We start from the raw sequence: 22,074 nt of genomic DNA on the forward strand, positions 1-22,074 counted from the left end.
CTTGAAAACTACCACTTGATGACATCACAAGGTGGAACGTCACATTTTGATCTTTGTAGATGTTACAGACGAATAATAAAGTGACTCAAACATGTGAATGAAACAAACACAACTCCAGTGTTTGAGGAGGAAGTGACTTTAGGTGGTTTGATGTGGTCCGTGATCATTTTTAAAAGTGCATTATGTAACTTTTCCTGTGGCAGATGCTCCACCTGCTTGTCTCCATGGAGATGTTATTGCTTGGGCTGGAATGTGTCACAATGTGGCATTAAACGCAAGGGTCATTTGTTCAGTTTGACACGTGTGGATATTTAAAAACGTGAGCGGAGTCGCCTTTCCACAGATCTGAGCCATAAAGACAGAGTACACTTAATGCCATACTGCAGATCAGCAAATACATCTCCACGGAGACACCGGAAATGTTGCTCATTACACCTTTAAATATAAACCAACCAACAGCCCCACGATCCCGGTTTAGTCCAAATATAGTCCAGGCGTAGACCGAGTTTAGTCCAGGTTTAGACCAGGTTTAGTCCAGGTTTAGACCAGGTTTAGTCCAGGTTTAGACCAGGTTTAGTCCAGGTTTAGACCAGGTTTAGTCCAGGTTTAGACCAGGTTTAGACCAGGTTTAGACCAGGTTTAGTCCAGGTTTAGACCAGGTTTAGACCGGGTTTAGACCAGGTTTAGACCAGGTTTAGTCCAGGTTTAGACCAGGTTTAGACCAGGTTTAGACCAGGTTTAGACCAGGTTTAGTCCAGGTTTAGTCCAGGTTTAGACCAGGTTTAGACCAGGTTTAGACCAGGTTTAGTCCAGGTTTAGACCAGGTTTAGACCAGGTGTAGTCCAGGTTTAGACCAGGTTTAGACCAGGTTTAGACCAGGTTTAGACCAGGTGTAGTCCAGGTTTAGACCAGGTTTAGACCAGGTTTAGTCTAGGTTTAGACCAGGTGTAGTCCAGGTTTAGACCAGGTTTAGTCCAGGTTTAGACCAGGTTTAGACCAGGTTTAGACCAGGTTTAGACCGGGTTTAGACCAGGTTTAGACCGGGTTTAGACCGGGTTTAGACCGGGTTTAGACCAGGTTTAGACCAGGTTTAGACCAGGTTTAGACCAGGTTTAGACCGGGTTTAGTCCAGGTTTAGTCCAGGTTTAGTCCGGATGTAGGTCTGGGGTTTACTCCATTGTCGCGCTCCACAGAGAAACATAGACTTTGCTTTGGTCCTTCGGCTGGTACTGTAGTATTTGTAGATGTAGTACTTGGCGTAGTACTTGGAGTAGTACTTGGCGCAGTACTTGGCGCAGTACTTGCAGTAGCAGTACTCGTCCTAGTTGACGGTGGGCACCTGGTTGAGGCTGTACTCTTTGGCTTTGAGGCGCAGGTTGGCGATGCTGTTGGCCATGTTCATGCCCTGGGACGAGGTGGTGTTTGAACAAGAAGGAGGATAAGACGCCATCGCACTGAAAGAAAAGAAGAGAGGAGGAGGAGAGGAGGAGGGGAGGAGAGGGGAGGAGGGGAGGAGGAGGAGGGGAGGAGAAGAGGAGAAGAGCAGAGGAAAGGAGGAGGGGAGAGAAGAGGGAGGCAAGAAACAGGAGAAGAGATAGAGGAAGAAAAGTGCAAAAATTAGTATCTTTATCATAACGGTGACAGCATTATCTCTGCTCCTCCTCTCCTCTACTCCTTCTGTTCTCCTCTGCTCCTCTTCCTCTCCTCTGCTCCTCCTCCTCTCCTCTCCCCTGCTCCTCCTCCTCTGCTCCTCCTCTGCTCCCCCTCTCCTGTCCTCCTCTGCTCCTCCTCCTCTGCTCCCCCTCTCCTCTCCTCCTCCTCCTCTGCTCCTCCTCTCCTCCTCCTCCTCTCCTCTGCTCCTCCTCTCCTCTGCTCCTCCTCCTCTGCTCCTCCTCTCCCCTGCTCCTCCTCTCCTCTGCTCCTCCTCTCCTCTGCTCCTCCTCTCCTCTGCTCCTCCTCTCCTCTGCTCCTCCTCTCCTCTTCTCCTCCTCTCCTCCTCCTCCTCTCCTCTGCTCCTCCTCTCCTCCTCTCCTCTGCTCCTCCTCTTGGCCTCATGCTGCTGCTCTGGAATGTCAGGTTTGACTTCAGGAAATGAAAAGATCAAAACTTTGGTCTCAGGCGTGTTCTGCACATCCTGTTTGGACCAGGACTCACAAGCCCGGTTAAGTCCTGGTCCGGTCCCGGTCCGGTCCAGTCTCGGTCCAGTCCCGGTCCAGTCCCGGTCCTCTCACCTGTATGAAGCCCCTCCCCAGCTCAGGTACTCGTTGGGTCTGGGGGCGGGTCTGGGGACGATGGGCTGTTCCACCGTCACGTCTCCAGAGAACGTCTTCAGCAGCGACGCGTTTTTACTCGCCAACATCGCACGCTCGTTTCGGCGGAACTTGGCCCTGCGGTTCTGGAACCAGACCTGGACCGAGACCAAAGAAAGACCGGGTTAGGACCAAAGAGAGACCGGGTCAAGACCAAAGAGAGACCGGGTTAGGACCAAAGAGAGACCGGGTTAAGACCAAAGAGATTAAGTCCTGGTTTAGTCCTGGTTTAGTCCTGACGTAGTTCCTCTGGTATAGTCCTGGTATAGTCCTGGTTTAGTCCTGGTTTAGTCCTGACGTAGTTCCTCTGGTATAGTCCTGGTATAGTCCTGGTTTAGTCCTGGTTTAGTCCTGACGTAGTTCCTCTGGTATAGTCCTGGTTTAGTCCTGACGTAGTTCCTCTGGTATAGTCCTGGTTTAGTCCTGGTTTAGTCCTGACGTAGTTCCTCTGGTATAGTCCTGGTTTAGTCCTGGTTTAGTCCTGACGTAGTTCCTCTGGTATAGTCCTGGTTTAGTCCTGGTTTAGTCCTGGTTTAGTCCTGGTTTAGTCCTGACGTAGTTCCTCTGGTATAGTCCTGGTATAGTCCTGGTTTAGTCCTGGTTTAGTCCTGATGTAGTTCCTCTGGTATAGTCCTGGTGTAGTCCTGGTTTAGTCCTGGTTTAGTCCTGACGTAGTTCCTCTGGTATAGTCCTGGTATAGTCCTGGTTTAGTCCTGGTTTAGTCCTGACGTAGTTCCTCTGGTATAGTCCTGGTGTAGTCCTGGTTTAGTCCTGGTTTAGTCCTGACGTAGTTCCTCTGGTATAGTCCTGGTGTAGTCCTGGTTTAGTCCTGGTTTAGTCCTGACGTAGTTCCTCTGGTATAGTCCTGGTGTAGTCCTGGTTTAGTCCTGGTTTAGTCCTGATGTAGTTCCTCTGGTGTAGTCCTGGTTTAGTCCTGGTTTAGTCCTGACGTAGTTCCTCTGGTATAGTCCTGGTTTAGTCCTGGTTTAGTCCTGACGTAGTTCCTCTGGTATAGTCCTGGTTTAGTCCTGGTTTAGTCCTGACGTAGTTCCTCTGGTATAGTCCTGGTTTAGTCCTGGTTTAGTCCTGACGTAGTTCCTCTGGTGTAGTCCTGGTTTAGTCCTGGTTTAGTCCTGACGTAGTTCCTCTGGTGTAGTCCTGGTTTAGTCCTGGTTTAGTCCTGACGTAGTTCCTCTGGTATAGTCCTGGTTTAGTCCTGGTTTAGTCCTGACGTAGTTCCTCTGGTATGTTCTTTATCAGCTCCACATTGGGACCAGATGTGGCTCTGAGTGAAGAGAGAGAAACTTTCAGCACGAGCCCAGATCTGGACCAGACTAGAGGGGCAGGTTTTCTCTTTTGTGCGTTTCAGTCCTACTGTGCTCCACGTTTAGTCCTGGTTTAGACCTGGTTTAGACCTGGTTTAGTTCTGGTTTAGTCCTGGTTTAGACCTGGTTTAGTCCTAGTTTAGTCCTGGTTTAGACCTGGTTTAGTTCTGGTTTAGTCCTGGTGATGTCCTGGTTCAGTCCTGGTTTAGTCCTGGTTTAGACCTGGTTTAGACCTGGTTTAGTTCTGGTTTAGTCCTGGTTTAGACCTGGTTTAGTCCTAGTTTAGTCCTGGTTTAGACCTGGTTTAGTTCTGGTTTAGTCCTGGTGATGTCCTGGTTCAGTCCTGGTTTAGTCCTGGTTTAGACCTGGTTTAGACCTGGTTTAGTTCTGGTTTAGTCCTGGTTTAGACCTGGTTTAGTCCTAGTTTAGTCCTGGTTTAGACCTGGTTTAGTTCTGGTTTAGTCCTGGTATAGTCCTGGTTCAGTCCTGGTTTAGTCCTGGTTTAGACCTGGTTTAGTTCTGGTTTAGTCCTGGTTTAGTCCTGGTTTAGTCCTGGTTCAGTCCTGGTTTAGTCCTGGTTTAGACCTGGTTTAGACCTGGTTTAGTCCTGGTTTAGTCCTGGTTTATTCCTTGTTTAGACCTGGTTTAGTCCTGGTTTAGTCCTGGTTTAGTCCTGGTTCAGTCCTGGTTTAGTCCTGGTTTAGTCCTGGTTCAGTCCTGGTTCAGTCCTGGTTTAGACCTGGTTTAGACCTGGTTTAGTCCTGGTTTAGTCCTGGTTTAGTCCTGGTTTAGTGCTGGTTTAGTCCTAGTTTAGTCCTGGTTTAGTCCTGGTTTAGTCCTGGTTTAGACCTGGTTTAGTTCTGGTTTAGTCCTGGTTTAGACCTGGTTTAGTCCTAGTTTAGTCCTGGTTTAGACCTGGTTTAGTCCTGGTTTAGTCCTGGTTTAGTCCTGGTTCAGTCCTGGTTTAGTCCTGGTTTAGTCCTGGTTCAGTCCTGGTTCAGTCCTAGTTTAGACCTGGTTTAGACCTGGTTTAGTCCTGGTTTAGTCCTGGTTTAGTCCTGGTTTAGTGCTGGTTTAGTCCTAGTTTAGTCCTGGTTTAGTCCTGGTTTAGTCCTGGTTTAGTGCTGGTTTAGTCCTTGTTCAGTCTTGGTATAGTCCTGGTTTAGTCCTGGTTTAGATCTGGTTTAGTCCTGGTTTAGTCCTGGTTTAGTCCTGGTTTAGTGCTGGTTTAGTCCTAGTTTAGTCCTGGTTTAGTCATGTTTTAGTCCTGGTTTAGTGCTGGTTTAGTCCTAGTTTAGTCCTGGTTTAGTCCTGGTTTAGTCCTGGTTTAGTCCTGGTTTAGTCCTGGTTTAGTGCTGGTTTAGTGCTGGTGTAGTCCTGGTTTAGTCCTGGTTTAGTCCTGGTTTAGTCCTGGTTTAGACCTGGTTTAGTCCTGGTTTAGTGCTGGTTTAGTCCTGGTTTAGTCTTGGTTTAGTCCTGGTTTAGTCCTGGTTTAGTCCTGGTTCAGTCCTGGTTCAGTCCTGGTTTAGTCCTGGTTTAGTCCTGGTTTAGTCCTGGTTTAGTGCTGGTTTAGTCCTAGTTTAGTCCTGGTTTAGTTCTGGTTTAGTCCTGGTTTAGTCCTGGTTCAGTCCTGGTTTAGTCCTGGTTTAGTCCAGGTTTAGTCCTGGTTTAGACCTGGTTTAGTCCTGGTTCAGTCTTGGTGTAGTCCTGATTTAGTCCTGGTTTAGATCTGGTTTAGTCCTGGTTTAGTCCTGCTTTAGTCCTAGTTTAGTCCTGGTTTAGTCCTGGTTTAGTCCTGGTTTAGATCTGGTTTAGTGCTGGTTTAGTCCTGGTTTAGTCCTGGTTCAGTCTTGGTGTAGTCCTGGTTTAGTCCTGGTTTAGTCCTGGTTTAGTCCTGGTTTAATCCTGGTTTAGATCTGGTTTAGTCCTGGTTTAGTCCTGGTTTAGTCCTGGTTCAGTCTTGGTGTAGTCCTGGTTTAGTCCTGGTTTAGACCTGGTTTAGTCCTGGTTTAGTCCTGGTTTAGTCCTGGTTCAGTCCTGGTTTAGTTCTGCTTTAGTCCTGGCTTAGACCTGGTTTAGTCCTGGTTTAGTCCTGGTTTAGTCTTGGCTTAGTCCTGGTTTAGTCCTGGTTTAGACCTGGTTCAGTCTTGGTTTAGTCCTGGTTTAGTCCTTGTTTAGTCCTGGTTTAGTCCTGGTTTAGTCCTGCTTTAGTCCTGGTTTAGTCCTGGTTTAGTCCTGGTTTATACCTGGTTTAGTCCTGGTTTAGTCCTGGTTTAGATCTGGTTTAGTCCTGGTTTAGTCCTGGTTTAGTCCTGCTTTAGTCCTGCTTTAGTCCTGGTTTAGTCCTGGTTTAGTCTTGGCTTAGTCCTGGTTTAGTCCTGGTTTAGACCTGGTTCAGTCCTGGTTCAGTCTTGGTTTAGTCCTGGTTTAGTCCTTGTTTAGTCCTTGTTTAGTACTGGTTTAGTCCTGGTTTAGTCCTGCTTTAGTCCTGGTTTAGTCCTGGTTTAGTCCTGGTTTATACCTGGTTTAGTCCTGGTTTAGATCTGGTTTACTCCTGGTTTACTCCTGGTTTAGATCTGGTTTAGTCCTGGTTTATACCTGGTTTAGTCCTGGTTTAGATCTGGTTTACTCCTGGTTTAGTCCTGGTTTAGTCCTGGTTTAGTCCTGGTTTAGTCCTGGTTTAGTCCTGGTTTAGATCTGGTTTAGTCCTAGTTTAGTCCTGGTTTAGTCCTGGTTTAGTCCTGGTTTAGTCCTGGTTTAGATCTGGTTTAGTCCTGGTTTAGTCCTGGTTTAGTCCTGGTTTAGTCCTGGTTTAGTCCTGGTTTAGTGCTGGTTTAGTGCTGGTTTAGTCCTGGTTTAGTCCTGGTTCAGTCTTGGTGTAGTCCTGGTTTAGTCCTGGTTTAGTCCTGGTTTAGTCCTGGTTTAATCCTGGTTTAGATCTGGTTTAGTCCTGGTTTAGTCCTGGTTTAGTCCTGGTTCAGTCTTGGTGTAGTCCTGGTTTAGTCCTGGTTTAGTCCTGGTTTAGTCCTGGTTTAATCCTGGTTTAGACCTGGTTTAGTCCTGGTTTAGACCTGGTTTAGTCCTGGTTTAGTCCTGGTTTAGTCCTGGTTTAGACCTGGTTTAGTGCTGGTTTAGTCCTGGTTTAGTCCTGGTTTAGTCCTGGTTTAGACCTGGTTTAGTGCTGGTTTAGTCCTGGTTTAGTCCTGGTTTAGACCTGGTTTAGTCCTGGTTTAGTCCTGGTTTAGTCCTGGTTTAGTCCTGGTTTAGTCCTGGTTTAGACCTGGTTTAGTCCTGGTTTAGACCTGGATTAGACCTGGATTAGTTCTGGTTTAGTCCTGGTTTAGTCCTGGTTCAGTCCTGGTTTAGTTCTGCTTTAGTCCTGGCTTAGACCTGGTTTAGTCCTGGTTTAGTCCTGGTTTAGTCTTGGCTTAGTCCTGGTTTAGTCCTGGTTTAGACCTGGTTCAGTCCTGGTTCAGTCTTGGTTTAGTCCTGGTTTAGTCCTTGTTTAGTCCTGGTTTAGTCCTGGTTTAGTCCTGCTTTAGTCCTGCTTTAGTCCTGGTTTAGTCCTGGTTTAGTCCTGGTTTAGTCCTGGTTTAGTCCTGGTTTAGATCTGGTTTAGTCCTGGTTTAGTCCTGGTTTAGTCCTGGTTTAGATCTGGTTTAGTCCTGGTTTAGTCCTGGTTTAGTCCTGGTTTAGTCCTGCTTTAGTCCTGGTTTAGTCCTGGTTTAGTCATGGCTTAGTCCTGGTTTAGTCCTGGTTTAGACCTGGTTCAGTCCTGGTTCAGTCTTGGTATAGTCCTGGTTTAGTCCTTGTTTAGTCCTGGTTTAGTCCTGGTTTAGTCCTGGTTTAGTCCTGCTTTAGTCCTGCTTTAGTCCTGGTTTAGTCCTGGTTTAGTCCTGGTTTAGTCCTGCTTTAGTCCTGGTTTAGTCCTGGTTTAGTCCTGGTTTAGTCCTGGTTTATACCTGGTTTAGTCCTGGTTTAGTCCTGGTTTAGACCTGGTTTAGTCCTGGTTTAGTCCTGGTTTAGACCTGGTTTAGATCTGGTTTAGTCCTGGTTTAGTCCTGGTTTAGTCCTGGTTTAGTCCTGGTTTAGTCCTGGTTTAGATCTGGTTTAGTCCTGGTTTAGTCCTGGTTTAGTCCTGCTTTAGTCCTGGTTTAGTCCTGGTTTAGTCCTGGTTTAGATCTGGTTTAGTCCTGGTTTAGTCCTGGTTTAGTCCTGGTTTAGTCCTGGTTTAGTCCTGGTTTAGATCTGGTTTAGTCCTGGTTTAGTCCTGGTTTAGTCCTGGTTTAGTCCTGGTTTAGTCTTGGCTTAGTCCTGGTTTAGTCCTGGTTTAGACCTGGTTCAGTCCTGGTTCAGTCTTGGTTTAGTCCTGGTTTAGATCTGGTTTAGTCCTGGTTTAGTCCTGGTTTAGTCCTGGTTTAGATCTGGTTTAGTCCTGGTTTAGTCCTGGTTGAGTCCTGGTTTAGTCCTGGTTTAGTCTTGGCTTAGTCCTGGTTTAGTCCTGGTTTAGACCTGGTTTAGTCCTGGTTTAGATCTGGTTTACTCCTGGTTTACTCCTGGTTTAGTCCTGGTTTAGTCCTGGTTTAGATCTGGTTTAGTCCTGGTTTAGTCCTGGTTTAGTCCTGGTTTAGATCTGGTTTAGTCCTGGTTTAGTCCTGGTTTAGTCCTGGTTTAGATCTGGTTTAGTCCTGGTTTAGTCCTGGTTTAGTCCTGGTTTAGTCCTGGTTTAGTCCTGGTTTATACCTGGTTTAGTCCTGGTTTAGTCCTGGTTTAGATCTGGTTTACTCCTGGTTTACTCCTGGTTTAGTCCTGGTTTAGTCCTGGTTTAGATCTGGTTTAGTCCTGGTTTAGTCCTGGTTTAGTCCTGGTTTAGTCCTGGTTTAGATCTGGTTTAGTCCTGGTTTAGTCCTGGTTTAGTCCTGGTTTAGTCCTGGTTTATACCTGGTTTACTCCTGGTTTAGTCCTGGTTTAGTCCTGGTTTAGATCTGGGTTAGATCTGGTTTAGTCCTGGTTTAGTCCTGGTTTAGTCCTGGTTTAGTCCTGGTTTAGTCCTGGTTTATACCTGGTTTAGTCCTGGTTTAGTCCTGGTTTAGATCTGGTTTAGTCCTGGTTTATACCTGGTTTAGTCCTGGTTTAGTCCTGGTTTAGATCTGGTTTACTCCTGGTTTAGTCCTGGTTTAGTCCTGGTTTAGATCTGGTTTAGTCCTGGTTTAGTCCTGGTTTAGTCCTGGTTTAGTCCTGGTTTATACCTGGTTTAGTCCTGGTTTAGTCCTGGTTTAGATCTGGTTTAGTCCTGGTTTAGACCTGGTTTAGTCCTGGTTTAGTCCTGGTTTAGATCTGGTTTACTCCTGGTTTACTCCTGGTTTAGTCCTGGTTTAGTCCTGGTTTAGATCTGGTTTAGTCCTGGTTTAGTCCTGGTTTAGTCCTGGTTTAGTCCTGGTTTAGATCTGGTTTAGTCCTGGTTTAGTCCTGGTTTAGTCCTGGTTTAGTCCTGGTTTATACCTGGTTTAGTCCTGGTTTAGTCCTGGTTTAGATCTGGTTTACTCCTGGTTTAGTCCTGGTTTAGTCCTGGTTTAGTCCTGGTTTAGTCCTGGTTTAGTCCTGGTTTAGATCTGGTTTAGTCCTGGTTTATTCCTGGTTTAGTCCTGGTTTAGTCCTGGTTTAGTCCTGGTTTATACCTGGTTTAGTCCTGGTTTAGTCCTGGTTTAGATCTGGTTTAGTCCTGGTTTAGTCCTGGTTTAGTCCTGGTTTAGTCCTGGTTTAGTCCTGGTTTATACCTGGTTTAGTCCTGGTTTAGTCCTGGTTTAGATCTGGTTTAGTCCTGGTTTATACCTGGTTTAGTCCTGGTTTAGTCCTGGTTTACTCCTGGTTTACTCCTGGTTTAGTCCTGGTTTAGTCCTGGTTTAGATCTGGTTTAGTCCTGGTTTACTCCTGGTTTACTCCTGGTTTACTCCTGGTTTAGTCCTGGTTTAGTCCTGGTTTAGTCCTGGTTTAGATCTGGTTTAGTCCTGGTTTAGTCCTGGTTTAGTCCTGGTTTAGTCCTGGTTTAGTCCTGGTTTAGATCTGGTTTAGTCCTGGTTTAGTCCTGGTTTAGTCCTGGTTTAGTCCTGGTTTAGTTCTGGTTTAGTCCTGGTTTACTCCTGGTTTACTCCTGGTTTAGTCCTGGTTTAGTCCTGGTTTAGATCTGGTTTAGTCCTGGTTTAGTCCTGGTTTAGTCCTGGTTTAGTCCTGGTTTATACCTGGTTTAGTCCTGGTTTAGTCCTGGTTTAGATCTGGTTTAGTCCTGGTTTATACCTGGTTTAGTCCTGGTTTAGTCCTGGTTTAGATCTGGTTTACTCCTGGTTTACTCCTGGTTTAGTCCTGGTTTAGTCCTGGTTTAGATCTGGTTTAGTCCTGGTTTAGTCCTGGTTTAGTCCTGGTTTAGTCCTGGTTTAGTCCTGGTTTAGATCTGGTTTAGTCCTGGTTTAGTCCTGGTTTAGTCCTGGTTTAGTCCTGGTTTAGTCCTGGTTTATACCTGGTTTAGTCCTGGTTTAGTCCTGGTTTAGATCTGGTTTACTCCTGGTTTAGTCCTGGTTTAGTCCTGGTTTAGTCCTGGTTTAGTCCTGGTTTAGATCTGGTTTAGTCCTGGTTTATTCCTGGTTTAGTCCTGGTTTAGTCCTGGTTTAGTCCTGGTTTATACCTGGTTTAGTCCTGGTTTAGTCCTGGTTTAGATCTGGTTTAGTCCTGGTTTAGTCCTGGTTTAGTCCTGGTTTAGTCCTGGTTTATACCTGGTTTAGTCCTGGTTTAGTCCTGGTTTAGATCTGGTTTAGTCCTGGTTTATACCTGGTTTAGTCCTGGTTTAGTCCTGGTTTACTCCTGGTTTACTCCTGGTTTAGTCCTGGTTTAGTCCTGGTTTAGATCTGGTTTAGATCTGGTTTAGTCCTGGTTTAGTCCTGGTTTAGTCCTGGTTTAGTCCTGGTATAGATCTGGTTTAGTCCTGGTTTAGTCCTGGTTTAGTCCTGGTTTAGTCCTGGTTTAGTCCTGGTTTAGTCCTGGTTTATACCTGGTTTAGTCCTGGTTTAGTCCTGGTTTACTCCTGGTTTACTCCTGGTTTACTCCTGGTTTAGTCCTGGTTTAGATCTGGTTTAGTCCTGGTTTAGTCCTGGTTTAGTCCTGGTTTAGTCCTGGTTTAGTCCTGGTTTATACCTGGTTTAGTCCTGGTTTAGTCCTGGTTTAGATCTGGTTTAGTCCTGGTTTAGTCCTGGTTTAGTCCTGGTTTAGTCCTGGTTTAGTCCTGGTTTATACCTGGTTTAGTCCTGGTTTAGTCCTGGTTTAGATCTGGTTTAGTCCTGGTTTACTCCTGGTTTACTCCTGGTTTAGTCCTGGTTTAGTCCTGGTTTAGATCTGGTTTAGTCCTGGTTTAGTCCTGGTTTAGTCCTGGTTTAGTCCTGGTATAGATCTGGTTTAGTCCTGGTTTAGTCCTGGTTTAGTCCTGGTTTAGTCCTGGTTTAGTCCTGGTTTAGATCTGGTTTAGTCCTGGTTTAGTCCTGGTTTAGTCCTGGTTTAGTCCTGGTTTAGTCCTGGTTTAGTTCTGGTTTAGATCTGGTTTAGTCCTGGTTTAGTCCTGGTTTACTCCTGGTTTAGTCCTGGTTTAGTCCTGGTTTAGATCTGGTTTAGTCCTGGTTTAGTCCTGGTTTAGATCTGGTTTAGTCCTGGTTTAGTCCTGGTTTAGTCCTGGTTTAGTCCTGGTTTACTCCTGGTTTAGTCCTGGTTTAGTCCTGGTTTAGATCTGGTTTAGTCCTGGTTTAGTCCTGGTTTATACCTGGTTTAGTCCTGGTTTAGTCCTGGTTTAGATCTGGTTTAGTCCTGGTTTATACCTGGTTTAGTCCTGGTTTAGTCCTGGTTTAGATCTGGTTTACTCCTGGTTTACTCCTGGTTTAGTCCTGGTTTAGTCCTGGTTTAGATCTGGTTTAGTCCTGGTTTAGTCCTGGTTTAGTCCTGGTTTAGTCCTGGTTTAGTCCTGGTTTAGATCTGGTTTAGTCCTGGTTTAGTCCTGGTTTAGTCCTGGTTTAGTCCTGGTTTAGTCCTGGTTTATACCTGGTTTAGTCCTGGTTTAGTCCTGGTTTAGATCTGGTTTACTCCTGGTTTAGTCCTGGTTTAGTCCTGGTTTAGTCCTGGTTTAGTCCTGGTTTAGTCCTGGTTTAGATCTGGTTTAGTCCTGGTTTATTCCTGGTTTAGTCCTGGTTTAGTCCTGGTTTAGTCCTGGTTTATACCTGGTTTAGTCCTGGTTTAGTCCTGGTTTAGATCTGGTTTAGTCCTGGTTTAGTCCTGGTTTAGTCCTGGTTTAGTCCTGGTTTATACCTGGTTTAGTCCTGGTTTAGTCCTGGTTTAGATCTGGTTTAGTCCTGGTTTATACCTGGTTTAGTCCTGGTTTAGTCCTGGTTTACTCCTGGTTTACTCCTGGTTTAGTCCTGGTTTAGTCCTGGTTTAGATCTGGTTTAGATCTGGTTTAGTCCTGGTTTAGTCCTGGTTTAGTCCTGGTTTAGTCCTGGTATAGATCTGGTTTAGTCCTGGTTTAGTCCTGGTTTAGTCCTGGTTTAGTCCTGGTTTACTCCTGGTTTACTCCTGGTTTACTCCTGGTTTACTCCTGGTTTAGTCCTGGTTTAGTCCTGGTTTAGATCTGGTTTAGTCCTGGTTTAGTCCTGGTTTAGTCCTGGTTTAGTCCTGGTTTATACCTGGTTTAGTCCTGGTTTAGTCCTGGTTTAGATCTGGTTTAGTCCTGGTTTAGTCCTGGTTTAGTCCTGGTTTAGTCCTGGTTTAGTCCTGGTTTATACCTGGTTTAGTCCTGGTTTAGTCCTGGTTTAGATCTGGTTTAGTCCTGGTTTACTCCTGGTTTACTCCTGGTTTAGTCCTGGTTTAGTCCTGGTTTAGATCTGGTTTAGTCCTGGTTTAGTCCTGGTTTAGTCCTGGTTTAGTCCTGGTATAGATCTGGTTTAGTCCTGGTTTAGTCCTGGTTTAGTCCTGGTTTAGTCCTGGTTTAGTCCTGGTTTAGTCCTGGTTTAGATCTGGTTTAGTCCTGGTTTAGTCCTGGTTTAGTCCTGGTTTAGTCCTGGTTTAGTCCTGGTTTAGTCCTGGTTTAGATCTGGTTTAGTCCTGGTTTAGTCCTGGTTTACTCCTGGTTTAGTCCTGGTTTAGTCCTGGTTTAGATCTGGTTTAGTCCTGGTTTAGTCCTGGTTTAGATCTGGTTTAGTCCTGGTTTAGTCCTGGTTTAGTCCTGGTTTAGTCCTGGTTTACTCCTGGTTTAGTCCTGGTTTAGTCCTGGTTTAGATCTGGTTTAGTCCTGGTTTAGTCCTGGTTTATACCTGGTTTAGTCCTGGTTTAGTCCTGGTTTAGATCTGGTTTAGTCCTGGTTTATACCTGGTTTAGTCCTGGTTTAGTCCTGGTTTAGATCTGGTTTACTCCTGGTTTACTCCTGGTTTAGTCCTGGTTTAGTCCTGGTTTAGATCTGGTTTAGTCCTGGTTTAGTCCTGGTTTAGTCCTGGTTTAGTCCTGGTTTAGATCTGGTTTAGTCCTGGTTTAGTCCTGGTTTAGTCCTGGTTTAGTCCTGGTTTAGTCCTGGTTTATACCTGGTTTAGTCCTGGTTTAGTCCTGGTTTAGATCTGGTTTACTCCTGGTTTAGTCCTGGTTTAGTCCTGGTTTAGTCCTGGTTTAGTCCTGGTTTAGATCTGGTTTAGTCCTGGTTTATTCCTGGTTTAGTCCTGGTTTAGTCCTGGTTTAGTCCTGGTTTATACCTGGTTTAGTCCTGGTTTAGTCCTGGTTTAGATCTGGTTTAGTCCTGGTTTAGTCCTGGTTTAGTCCTGGTTTAGTCCTGGTTTATACCTGGTTTAGTCCTGGTTTAGTCCTGGTTTAGATCTGGTTTAGTCCTGGTTTATACCTGGTTTAGTCCTGGTTTAGTCCTGGTTTACTCCTGGTTTACTCCTGGTTTAGTCCTGGTTTAGTCCTGGTTTAGATCTGGTTTAGATCTGGTTTAGTCCTGGTTTAGTCCTGGTTTAGTCCTGGTTTAGTCCTGGTATAGATCTGGTTTAGTCCTGGTTTAGTCCTGGTTTAGTCCTGGTTTAGTCCTGGTTTAGTCCTGGTTTACTCCTGGTTTACTCCTGGTTTACTCCTGGTTTACTCCTGGTTTAGTCCTGGTTTAGATCTGGTTTAGTCCTGGTTTAGTCCTGGTTTAGTCCTGGTTTAGTCCTGGTTTAGTCCTGGTTTATACCTGGTTTAGTCCTGGTTTAGTCCTGGTTTAGATCTGGTTTAGTCCTGGTTTAGTCCTGGTTTAGTCCTGGTTTAGTCCTGGTTTAGTCCTGGTTTATACCTGGTTTAGTCCTGGTTTAGTCCTGGTTTAGATCTGGTTTAGTCCTGGTTTACTCCTGGTTTACTCCTGGTTTAGTCCTGGTTTAGTCCTGGTTTAGATCTGGTTTAGTCCTGGTTTAGTCCTGGTTTAGTCCTGGTTTAGTCCTGGTATAGATCTGGTTTAGTCCTGGTTTAGTCCTGGTTTAGTCCTGGTTTAGTCCTGGTTTAGTCCTGGTTTAGATCTGGTTTAGTCCTGGTTTAGTCCTGGTTTAGTCCTGGTTTAGTCCTGGTTTAGTCCTGGTTTAGTCCTGGCTGAGACTTATTACTTGGTTTAGTTTGTGTTGGATCAGAACCAGATGAAGACCAGACCTCGTTTAACACGCTGTGGCAGAGTGGTTAGCACCTTAAACCAGGACTAAACCAGGACTAAACCAGGACTAAACCAGGATTAAACTACATCAAAACCAAAACCAAATTTTGAATTCCGACTGTGAGTCTCATAGCAACCAAAGAGCCAATCAGGAGCGAGTCTGTGGACGCCCCTCCCACCCGGACCGCTGGTTTAACGGAGCAGGCGCTTAGCAACGCTGTCAATCAAACCTGTTGCTAACGCTAATGCTAACGCTAACAGGAGCGACCTCGGGGACAGAAGGACCTGATTTGTCTGTTATTAATGTTCAGATCTGGATTTACAGACACAATAGTGAAATAAAAACCCCAGGATCATGTAGAGGGTTAATACGAACATTTAAGACCAGAATGAGTCTGAAGCAGCAGAGACAGAGAGAGGACAGAGGGGACAGAGAGGACAGAGGGGACACAGAGAGGACAGAGGGGACACAGAGAGGACAGAGGGGACACAGAGAGGACAGAGAGGACAGAGAGAGGACAGAGGAGACAGAGAGGACACAGAGAGGACACAGAGGGGACAGAGGAGACAGAGAGGAGACAGAGAGGACAGAGAGAGAGGACAGAGGACACAGAGAGGACACAGAGAGGACACAGAGGGGACAGAGGAGACAGAGAGAGGACACAGAGGACACAGAGAGGACAGAGGACACAGAGAGGACACAGTTTTACACAGAGAGTGAACTGGAGTCAGAGTCGATGGAGCAGGAAGTGCACATGATCACTTCCTGTTCGCTCTGTGCACTGACACGTCCAGGACGTCCAGGACGTCCAGGGTGTGTCCACTGCAGACTCACCTGGACTCGGGCCTCGGTCAGGTTGACCCGTCGGGCCAGGTCTTCCCTCACAAAGGCGTCGGGATAGTGCGTCCGCTCGAACACTCGCTCCAGCGCCTGCAGCTGACTCGAGTTAAACGTCGTACGATTACGACGCTGTTTACGCTTTTTCTTCTCCTCTGTGTTCAGCTGCTCATCTGCAACAAGAGACAAAGATCTAAACCAGGACTAGACCAGGACTAGACCAGGACTAGACCAGGACTAGACCAGGACTAAACCAGGACTAAACCAAGACTAAACCAAGACTAAACCAGGACTAGACCAGGACTAGACCAGGTCTAAACCAGGACTAAACCGGGTCTAAACCAGGACTAAACCAAGACTAAACCAGGACTAGACCAGGACTAGACCAGGACTAAACCAGGACTAGACCAGGACTAAACCAGGACTAAACCAAGACTAAACCAAGACTAAACCAGGACTAGACCAGGACTAGACCAGGTCTAAACCAGGACTAAACCGGGTCTAAACCAGGACTAAACCAAGACTAAACCAGGTCTAAACCAGGACTAGACCAGGACTAAACCAGGACTAGACCAGGACTAAACCAGGACTAAACCAGGACTAGACCAGGACTAGACCAGGACTAAACCAGGACTAAACCAGGACTAAACCAGGAACAGGTTTCACTTTGTTTTTTTTTTTAATACTGTTTGTTGTTGTAAATGTGTGGAGGGTAAAGACCCAGAGGGGCCCCGTCTGTGTCCTGTGCCCAGAGATGGGGCACTGATCCTGGGCACAGCCTGGTGCTAAGTCCCCTCACACTTCCGGGATGAGAGGGGACCACTGCGCCGCCTTGTACCCAGAGAAAGGACTCCTTCTCTGGGGTCTGTTTGCTCCTTGTCCCCTGTGTTTTTATGGCTCCTGGGCCAGTGCGACTCCGAGGCTCAAGGCGCAGAACAGCCGTCACTTCTGTCAGTCTGCCCCGGGGCACGTGAGGCGTGTGTGTGGGAGTCTGAGCGTGTGGTCGAGGTTTGGACACACGTCTTTGTCTTTACGTTTTATGACTTTCTACATTTTATATAAAAACAGAAACATCAAATATATGAAGTAAAAGACAAAGAGTTAAACCGAGAGAAAGACGAAGCTCAAACCCCCGACTACTGAGCCTCAGGAAGAAGCACACGAGTGTGTGTGTGTGTGTGTGCGTGCGTGTGTGTGTGTGTGTATCTAGTGTGTGGGTGTGTGTGTGTGGGGGGGGGTGTCTGTGTGTGTGTGTCGTGTGTCTAGTGTGTCTGTGTGTGTGTATGTGTGTCGTGTGTGTCTGTCTCTGTGTGTGTGTCGTGTGTGTCTAGTGTGTGTGTGTGTGTGTGTGTCGTGTCTGTGTGTGTGTCTGTGTGTGTGTCGTGTGTCTAGTGTGTGTTTGTCTATGTGTGTCGTATGTGTCTGTGTGTATGTGAGTGTGTATGTCTGTGTGTGTCATGTGTCTGTGTGTGTGTCGTGTGTGTCGGGGTGTGTGTGTATGTGTGTCGTGTGTCTGTGTGTGTCTAGTGTGTGTGTGTGTGTGTGTGTGTGTGTGCGTGTCGTGTGTCTAGTGTGTGTCGTGTGTGTCTGTGTGTGTCTGTGTGTGTCGTGTGTGTCTGTGTGTGTCGTGTGTGTCTGTGTGTCTGTGTGTCTCTGTGTGTGTGTGTGTGTGTGTGTCGTGTGTCTGTGTCGTGTGTATGTGTGTCGTGTGTCTGTGTCTGTGTGTCGTGTGTCGGGGTGTGTGTATATGTGTGTGTCTGTGTGTGTCGTGTGTGTCTGTGTGTCGGTGTGTGTCTGTGTGTGTCTGTGTGTGTCGTGTGTGTCGTGTGTGTCTGTGTGTCTGTGTGTGTCTGTGTGTCGTGTGTGTCTGTGTCTGTGTGTCGTGTGTCGGGGTGTGTGTATATGTGTGTGTGTATATGTGTGTGTGTGTGTGTGTGCGTTCATTCGGCTGATCGCTCTAAAAACACTCCATGTTTTTGTTGTCTTTTCAAATGAAGGAAGTCGTCCATTTTCTCATTTCCTTTTCGTCAAATCGTTTGTCAAAATTATTACCGCGGCTGTCGAGGAACCGACCAATGACACGCGAGGACTGGACCAACACACAAACCGTCCAATCACACACGAGGACAGGACCAACACACAAACCGACCAATCACGCGACAGGAGAAATGTTCAAACGTCTTAAATTCACAATAATGATGTGGATTTATGGATCTATAAAAGCTCGTTTTTCCCTCTGTCTCATCTGGTCCTCGTCCCGGGGGCCCCCGGGGGCCGAGGAGCCGCTAATGGGGCCTAATGATAAACTATACACAAGTGTTAAAGTAACGCAGTGTTTCTGACGCCGCGGGTTTGAGCCACGTTTATTTTTGTTTATTCTGTTCCACTCAGTTTAAGATAAGAGTCAACACTCCCACTGCCGACCTTTCAGCTGTTCAGACGCACACACGAGCCCCGAGCCCCGCACCCGAGCCCCGCACCCGAGCCCCGCACCCGAGCCCCACACCCGAGCCCCAAGCCCCGAGCCCCGCACCCGAGCCCCACACCCGAGCCCCGCACCACGAGCCGCAAGCCCCGCACCCAGGACGGATGCCGTTTGTGGGCATCACTGAGAGGAAAAGCCCCCTCAGACTTCCAGGAGAGAGGGGACCTGGCCACAGAGTTCAGCCCAGAGACAGAGCCCCTGCCCTGGGATCAGAGTGAGACTGAGCCCCTGAGATGCCACCAACGTTCAGGTAGAACAACGACCAACGACCTCCCTGTGTCAGATGCCCTCCCCGTGTGTGTCAGATGCCCTCCCTGTGTGTCAGATGCCCTCCCTGTGTGTCAGATGCCCTCCCCCTGTGTCAGATGCCCTCCCCGTGTGTGTCAGATGCCCTCCCTGTGTGTCAGATGCCCTCCCCGTGTGTCAGATGCCCTCCCCCTGTGTCAGATGCCCTCCCCGTGTGTCAGATGCCCTCCCTCTGTGTGTCAGATGCCCTCCCCGTGTGTGTCAGATGCCCTCCCCGTGTGTCAGATGCCCTCCCCGTGTGTCAGATGCCCTCCCCGTGTGTCAGATGCCCTCCCCGTGTGTCAGATGCCCTCCCTGTGTGTCAGATGCCCTCCCCGTGTGTGTCAGATGCCCTCCCCGTGTGTGTCAGATGCCCTCCCCGTGTGTCAGATGCCCTCCCCGTGTGTCAGATGCCCTCCCTGTGTGTGTCAGATGCCCTCCCTGTGTGTGGCTCAGATTTCAGTCTTTTTCTCGGTTCTTCTGGTTGTGACTTTGAACAGAATAATTTTATTAAAACATAAAAAGTAAATTTCATCACAATCTCAAAGTTTGTCAGAAAAATCCCACTTTTTCCCAAAACTGTGGAGCGTCTCAGTCGCGCGGATCCAAACGACTTTATGTATCTGGACTTTTACAGTGTGGACTTTTTACTTTTACTCCACTACATTTTTGAACTGAACTGAAAAGTAAAAGTACTTTTCATGAGATTTGAGGAGTTATTTTCACAAATTTCATGAGAAAAATGAAGAAACTGGTGCAGCTCCTGAGACTAAAATATGAGTCAATTTGAATCAAAATAAAACATTTACTTTACAAATGAACGACGCTTAAAAACTTTTACCAGCAGAACAAACTCTTCAAAGTAAAATCAAACTCAATTTTCAAGTCAAATATATTTTTTTTACAAAGTTTAAAATGTAAGAGTTTCTCCTCAGACTTTTATTTTTGTGCGATTAAAAACTGAACGTGGTTTTATAAATAACTTCAAAAATACATTTAAAATAGTATTTGGTTCTAAATAAAATAAACACAAAATACATAAATTCCACACGTTCATTTTGAGTTGTTTCTGAGCGCGTTTACTCCGGGAGCAGAGGGGGCCGCGTCACAGTGTTTACCCAGGAAAAGTGCTCCGCTCCTGGGCACCATCTGAGCAGCCTCCCCCCCGGCTCCTGGAGGTGTGTCTGCGGCGCGACACAAACCAGGCGTCTGTCTTCATTTAGCGCTAATTACACAACAACCCACGAGTCCCCGCAACAACCCACGAGTCCCCACGAGTCCCCGCAACAACCCACGAGTCCCCACGAGTCCCCACGAGTCCGCCACAACAACCCACGAGTCCCCACAAGTCCCCACGAGTCCCCACGAGTCCCCACGAGTCCCCAACAACACGAGAATCAGCTCTGAATCCTCCAGAGCCGGTCGTCCGCTGCAGAACGTCAAACGTCTCACACCCAAATCTTCCCAAAGCAGAACAGAGACCAGGAGACCGTGTCCAGGAAAAGTGCTCCGTCTGTGGGTAAAATGTGACTGTGAGTCGCCTCAGACGTCCGGCCTCGTTTTAGTCCAAACTCAGAGGAAGTCGAGCAAATGAACGAAGGCTCCGCGGTCGAGGGGCCCGGTCTGAGCCCAGGAAAAGCGTCTCTTTCGCTGGGCACAGTTTCATGTTTACTCCCTCACTTTTTTTTCTTTTTAATATGTTTCAGGCCAAAATCAAACATGAGAATCATCTGAGTTTGTCAAAATAAAACAAACGTCTGAGTGAGACGCCTCCAGACTCAGAGAGGGGACCCTGCTCCAGACTGTGCCCCAGAACAGAGCTCTGTCCCTGGACTCTGGCTCTCGTCACTCACCAAACCTCAGGAGCTGGTTTCAAATTTAGAAAAGTCAACACAAAAAGAACAGTTTTTTTACACATTTTAAAATAGATTCAAAGTTTTCATCAGAAAATATGAACAGAAACGAAACGATTTGGAGAAAATAGTTATTTTAAAAAAATGTCCACGACTTCAGCCACTTCAGCCTCTCACACAAAAACCAAGACCAAGACCAAGACCGAGACCGAGATCAAGACCAAGACCAAGACCGAGACCAAGACCAGACCAAGACCGAGATCAAGACCGAGACTGAGACCGAGATCAAGACCAAGACCAAGACCAGACCAAGACTGAGACCAGAGACTGAGACCAAGACCGAGATCAGACCCAGACCAAGACCAGACCAAGACCGAGATCAAGACCGAGACTGAGACTGAGACCAAGACCGAGATCAGACCCAGACCAAGACCGAGACCAGACCAAGACCGAGACTGAGACCAGACCAAGACCAAGACCGAGACCAGACCGAGATCAAGACCAAGACCGAGATCAAGACCAAGACCAAGACCAGACCAAGACTGAGACCAGAGACTGAGACCAAGACCGAGATCAGACCCAGACCAAGACCGAGACCAGACCAAGACCGAGACTGAGACCAGACCAAGACCAAGACCGAGACCAGACCGAGATCAAGACCAAGACCGAGATCAAGACCAGACCGAGACCAGACCAAGACCGAGATCAAGACCGAGACCAAGACCGAGATCAAGACCGAGACCAGACTCAGACCAAAACGAAGACCCAGACACAGACCAGATCAAGGTCGAGACTGAGACAGGATCACATGAGATGAGAGTGCACGAGAAGAGCGCGCACGAGCCGAACGTGCACAAGACAAGAGTGCACGAGGCGAGAGTGCACGAGGCGAGAGTGCACGAGGTGAGAGTGCACGAGGCGAGAGTGCACGAGGCGAGCGTGCACGAGGCGAGAGTGCACGAGGCGAGAGTGCACGAGGTGAGAGTGCACGAGGCGAGAGTGCACGAGGTGAGAGTGCACGAGGCGAACGTGCACGGGGCGAGCGTGCACGAGGACACAGCTCAGTGGCCGTGGGGCTTTAAACTTTAGGTGAACAGAAAGTTTTTATTCGTCCAAAAATACTTTACAAAAATATGAGCTTGGTTATTTTTTACATAATTGAATTAAACTGAATCCAGATGTTCAGCTTCAGCTTCAGCTTCAGCTTGGGCCAATTATACTTTTGATTTTGTCAGATCATACCCAGACCTTAAGCCTTTTTCTCGTGGTGCATTCCAACCAAACCTCCTTCAAAAGACCAGGAGGAGCGGGGGCTAAACGGACCGGCCGTACCCAGAACCAGAGCTATGTTTCCGGGAGAGAGTCCGCGCAGAGCCCCCTCCAGACCTCCAGGAGCCCCAGCCGTGTCGTGTGAAGTCGTGCCCAGAGAAAGAGCTCGGTTCCCGGGCGCAGAGTCCGTCCTCGCCCCTGTCAGAGCTCGTTTACGTGACGCTGTGGTTGTTTCTGGGCGTTGTCTTGTCAACACAGCCCCAGAGCTGAGCGATATTAGGGGACTTTCCCAAAACTCCAGCCCACGAACGAAGCGCCTTCCCTGGGAACATTTCTACAAAGAGCTCCTTGGGAATTATGCTGATTCATACGGAAAAAATCTCAACAAACACATTCCAAATTAAAGACTTAAAGGACATTTTAAAAGTGCCAAGTCTAAACCAGTTGGAGACGAGGACACCGCAGACGGGACCGAGCGGACCCAGGGACCGGGCTCGGGTCCTGGGTCCACACGCATCACGAGCTCCCTCAGACCTCCAGAGTTTGGAGTTTGTCCGGTGAAGACTCTAACGAACCCTGGCTCCCGGTGAAGGGGAGTCTGTCTCCACACCCAGACATGAGTCTTGCTCAGGGGCACAACGTCAGAGATGAGGCGTTCTGACTGTTCTGACCTTTAGGGACTAAACGCCGAACCCAGTAAAAGAGCTCGTTTTCTGGGCACAAGTCCACCACAACCTCTCGGTCAGACCTCCAGGGTTTTTGGCCGGTTTCAGACACATTTTTACCCAGGAATGGAGCTCTCTTTCTGGGAACCCTGTGACCGCGGGCCCCTCCCTCTGCCGCTCGCCCCATGTGTTCGTATTTCATCAAATTCAAAAGGTTTAAATCTCTTTTATGAGGCTAAATTGGCCTAATTTGAGTGATTTTTGTGTAAATTGCTGGTCGTTCCTGTTGCCGCTGCCTCACGGGGGTTTTTCTGGCGTTCTCGCCGCGTCTCGTCGCTGTAATGACTATTATAGA

At 47.5% G+C, this 22,074-nt stretch overlaps 1 protein-coding gene across 1 annotated transcript; it reads right to left on the minus strand.

Moving 5' to 3' along the window:
- Window positions 1-85: 85 nt before the first annotated feature.
- On the minus strand, window positions 86-17,134 carry prrx1b (paired related homeobox 1b). Its single transcript, XM_033965305.2, has 4 exons — window positions 17,128-17,134; window positions 15,160-15,335; window positions 2,232-2,407; window positions 86-1,454 (listed from the first exon to the last, which is right to left on the minus strand). The coding sequence occupies exons 1-4, from the start codon at window positions 17,132-17,134 to the stop codon at window positions 1,322-1,324; spliced, it is 492 nt and encodes a 163-aa protein (XP_033821196.1). The 3' UTR covers window positions 86-1,321.
- Between the last annotated feature and the right edge of the window lie 4,940 nt (window positions 17,135-22,074).

Source organism: Periophthalmus magnuspinnatus, chromosome 4 (assembly GCF_009829125.3).
Source record: "Periophthalmus magnuspinnatus isolate fPerMag1 chromosome 4, fPerMag1.2.pri, whole genome shotgun sequence".
NCBI lineage: Eukaryota > Metazoa > Chordata > Actinopteri > Gobiiformes > Gobiidae > Periophthalmus > Periophthalmus magnuspinnatus.

Bases quoted from the DNA above. Each gene is read 5' to 3' on its own strand.
- prrx1b (XM_033965305.2), bottom strand. The intron at 2,408-15,159 runs GTGAGTCTGCAG...GTCTCGGTCCAG, and splicing joins TGACCGAGGCCCGAGTCCAG to GTCTGGTTCCAGAACCGCAG. The intron at 1,455-2,231 runs GTGAGAGGACCG...CTTTTCTTTCAG, and splicing joins TGGGGAGGGGCTTCATACAG to TGCGATGGCGTCTTATCCTC.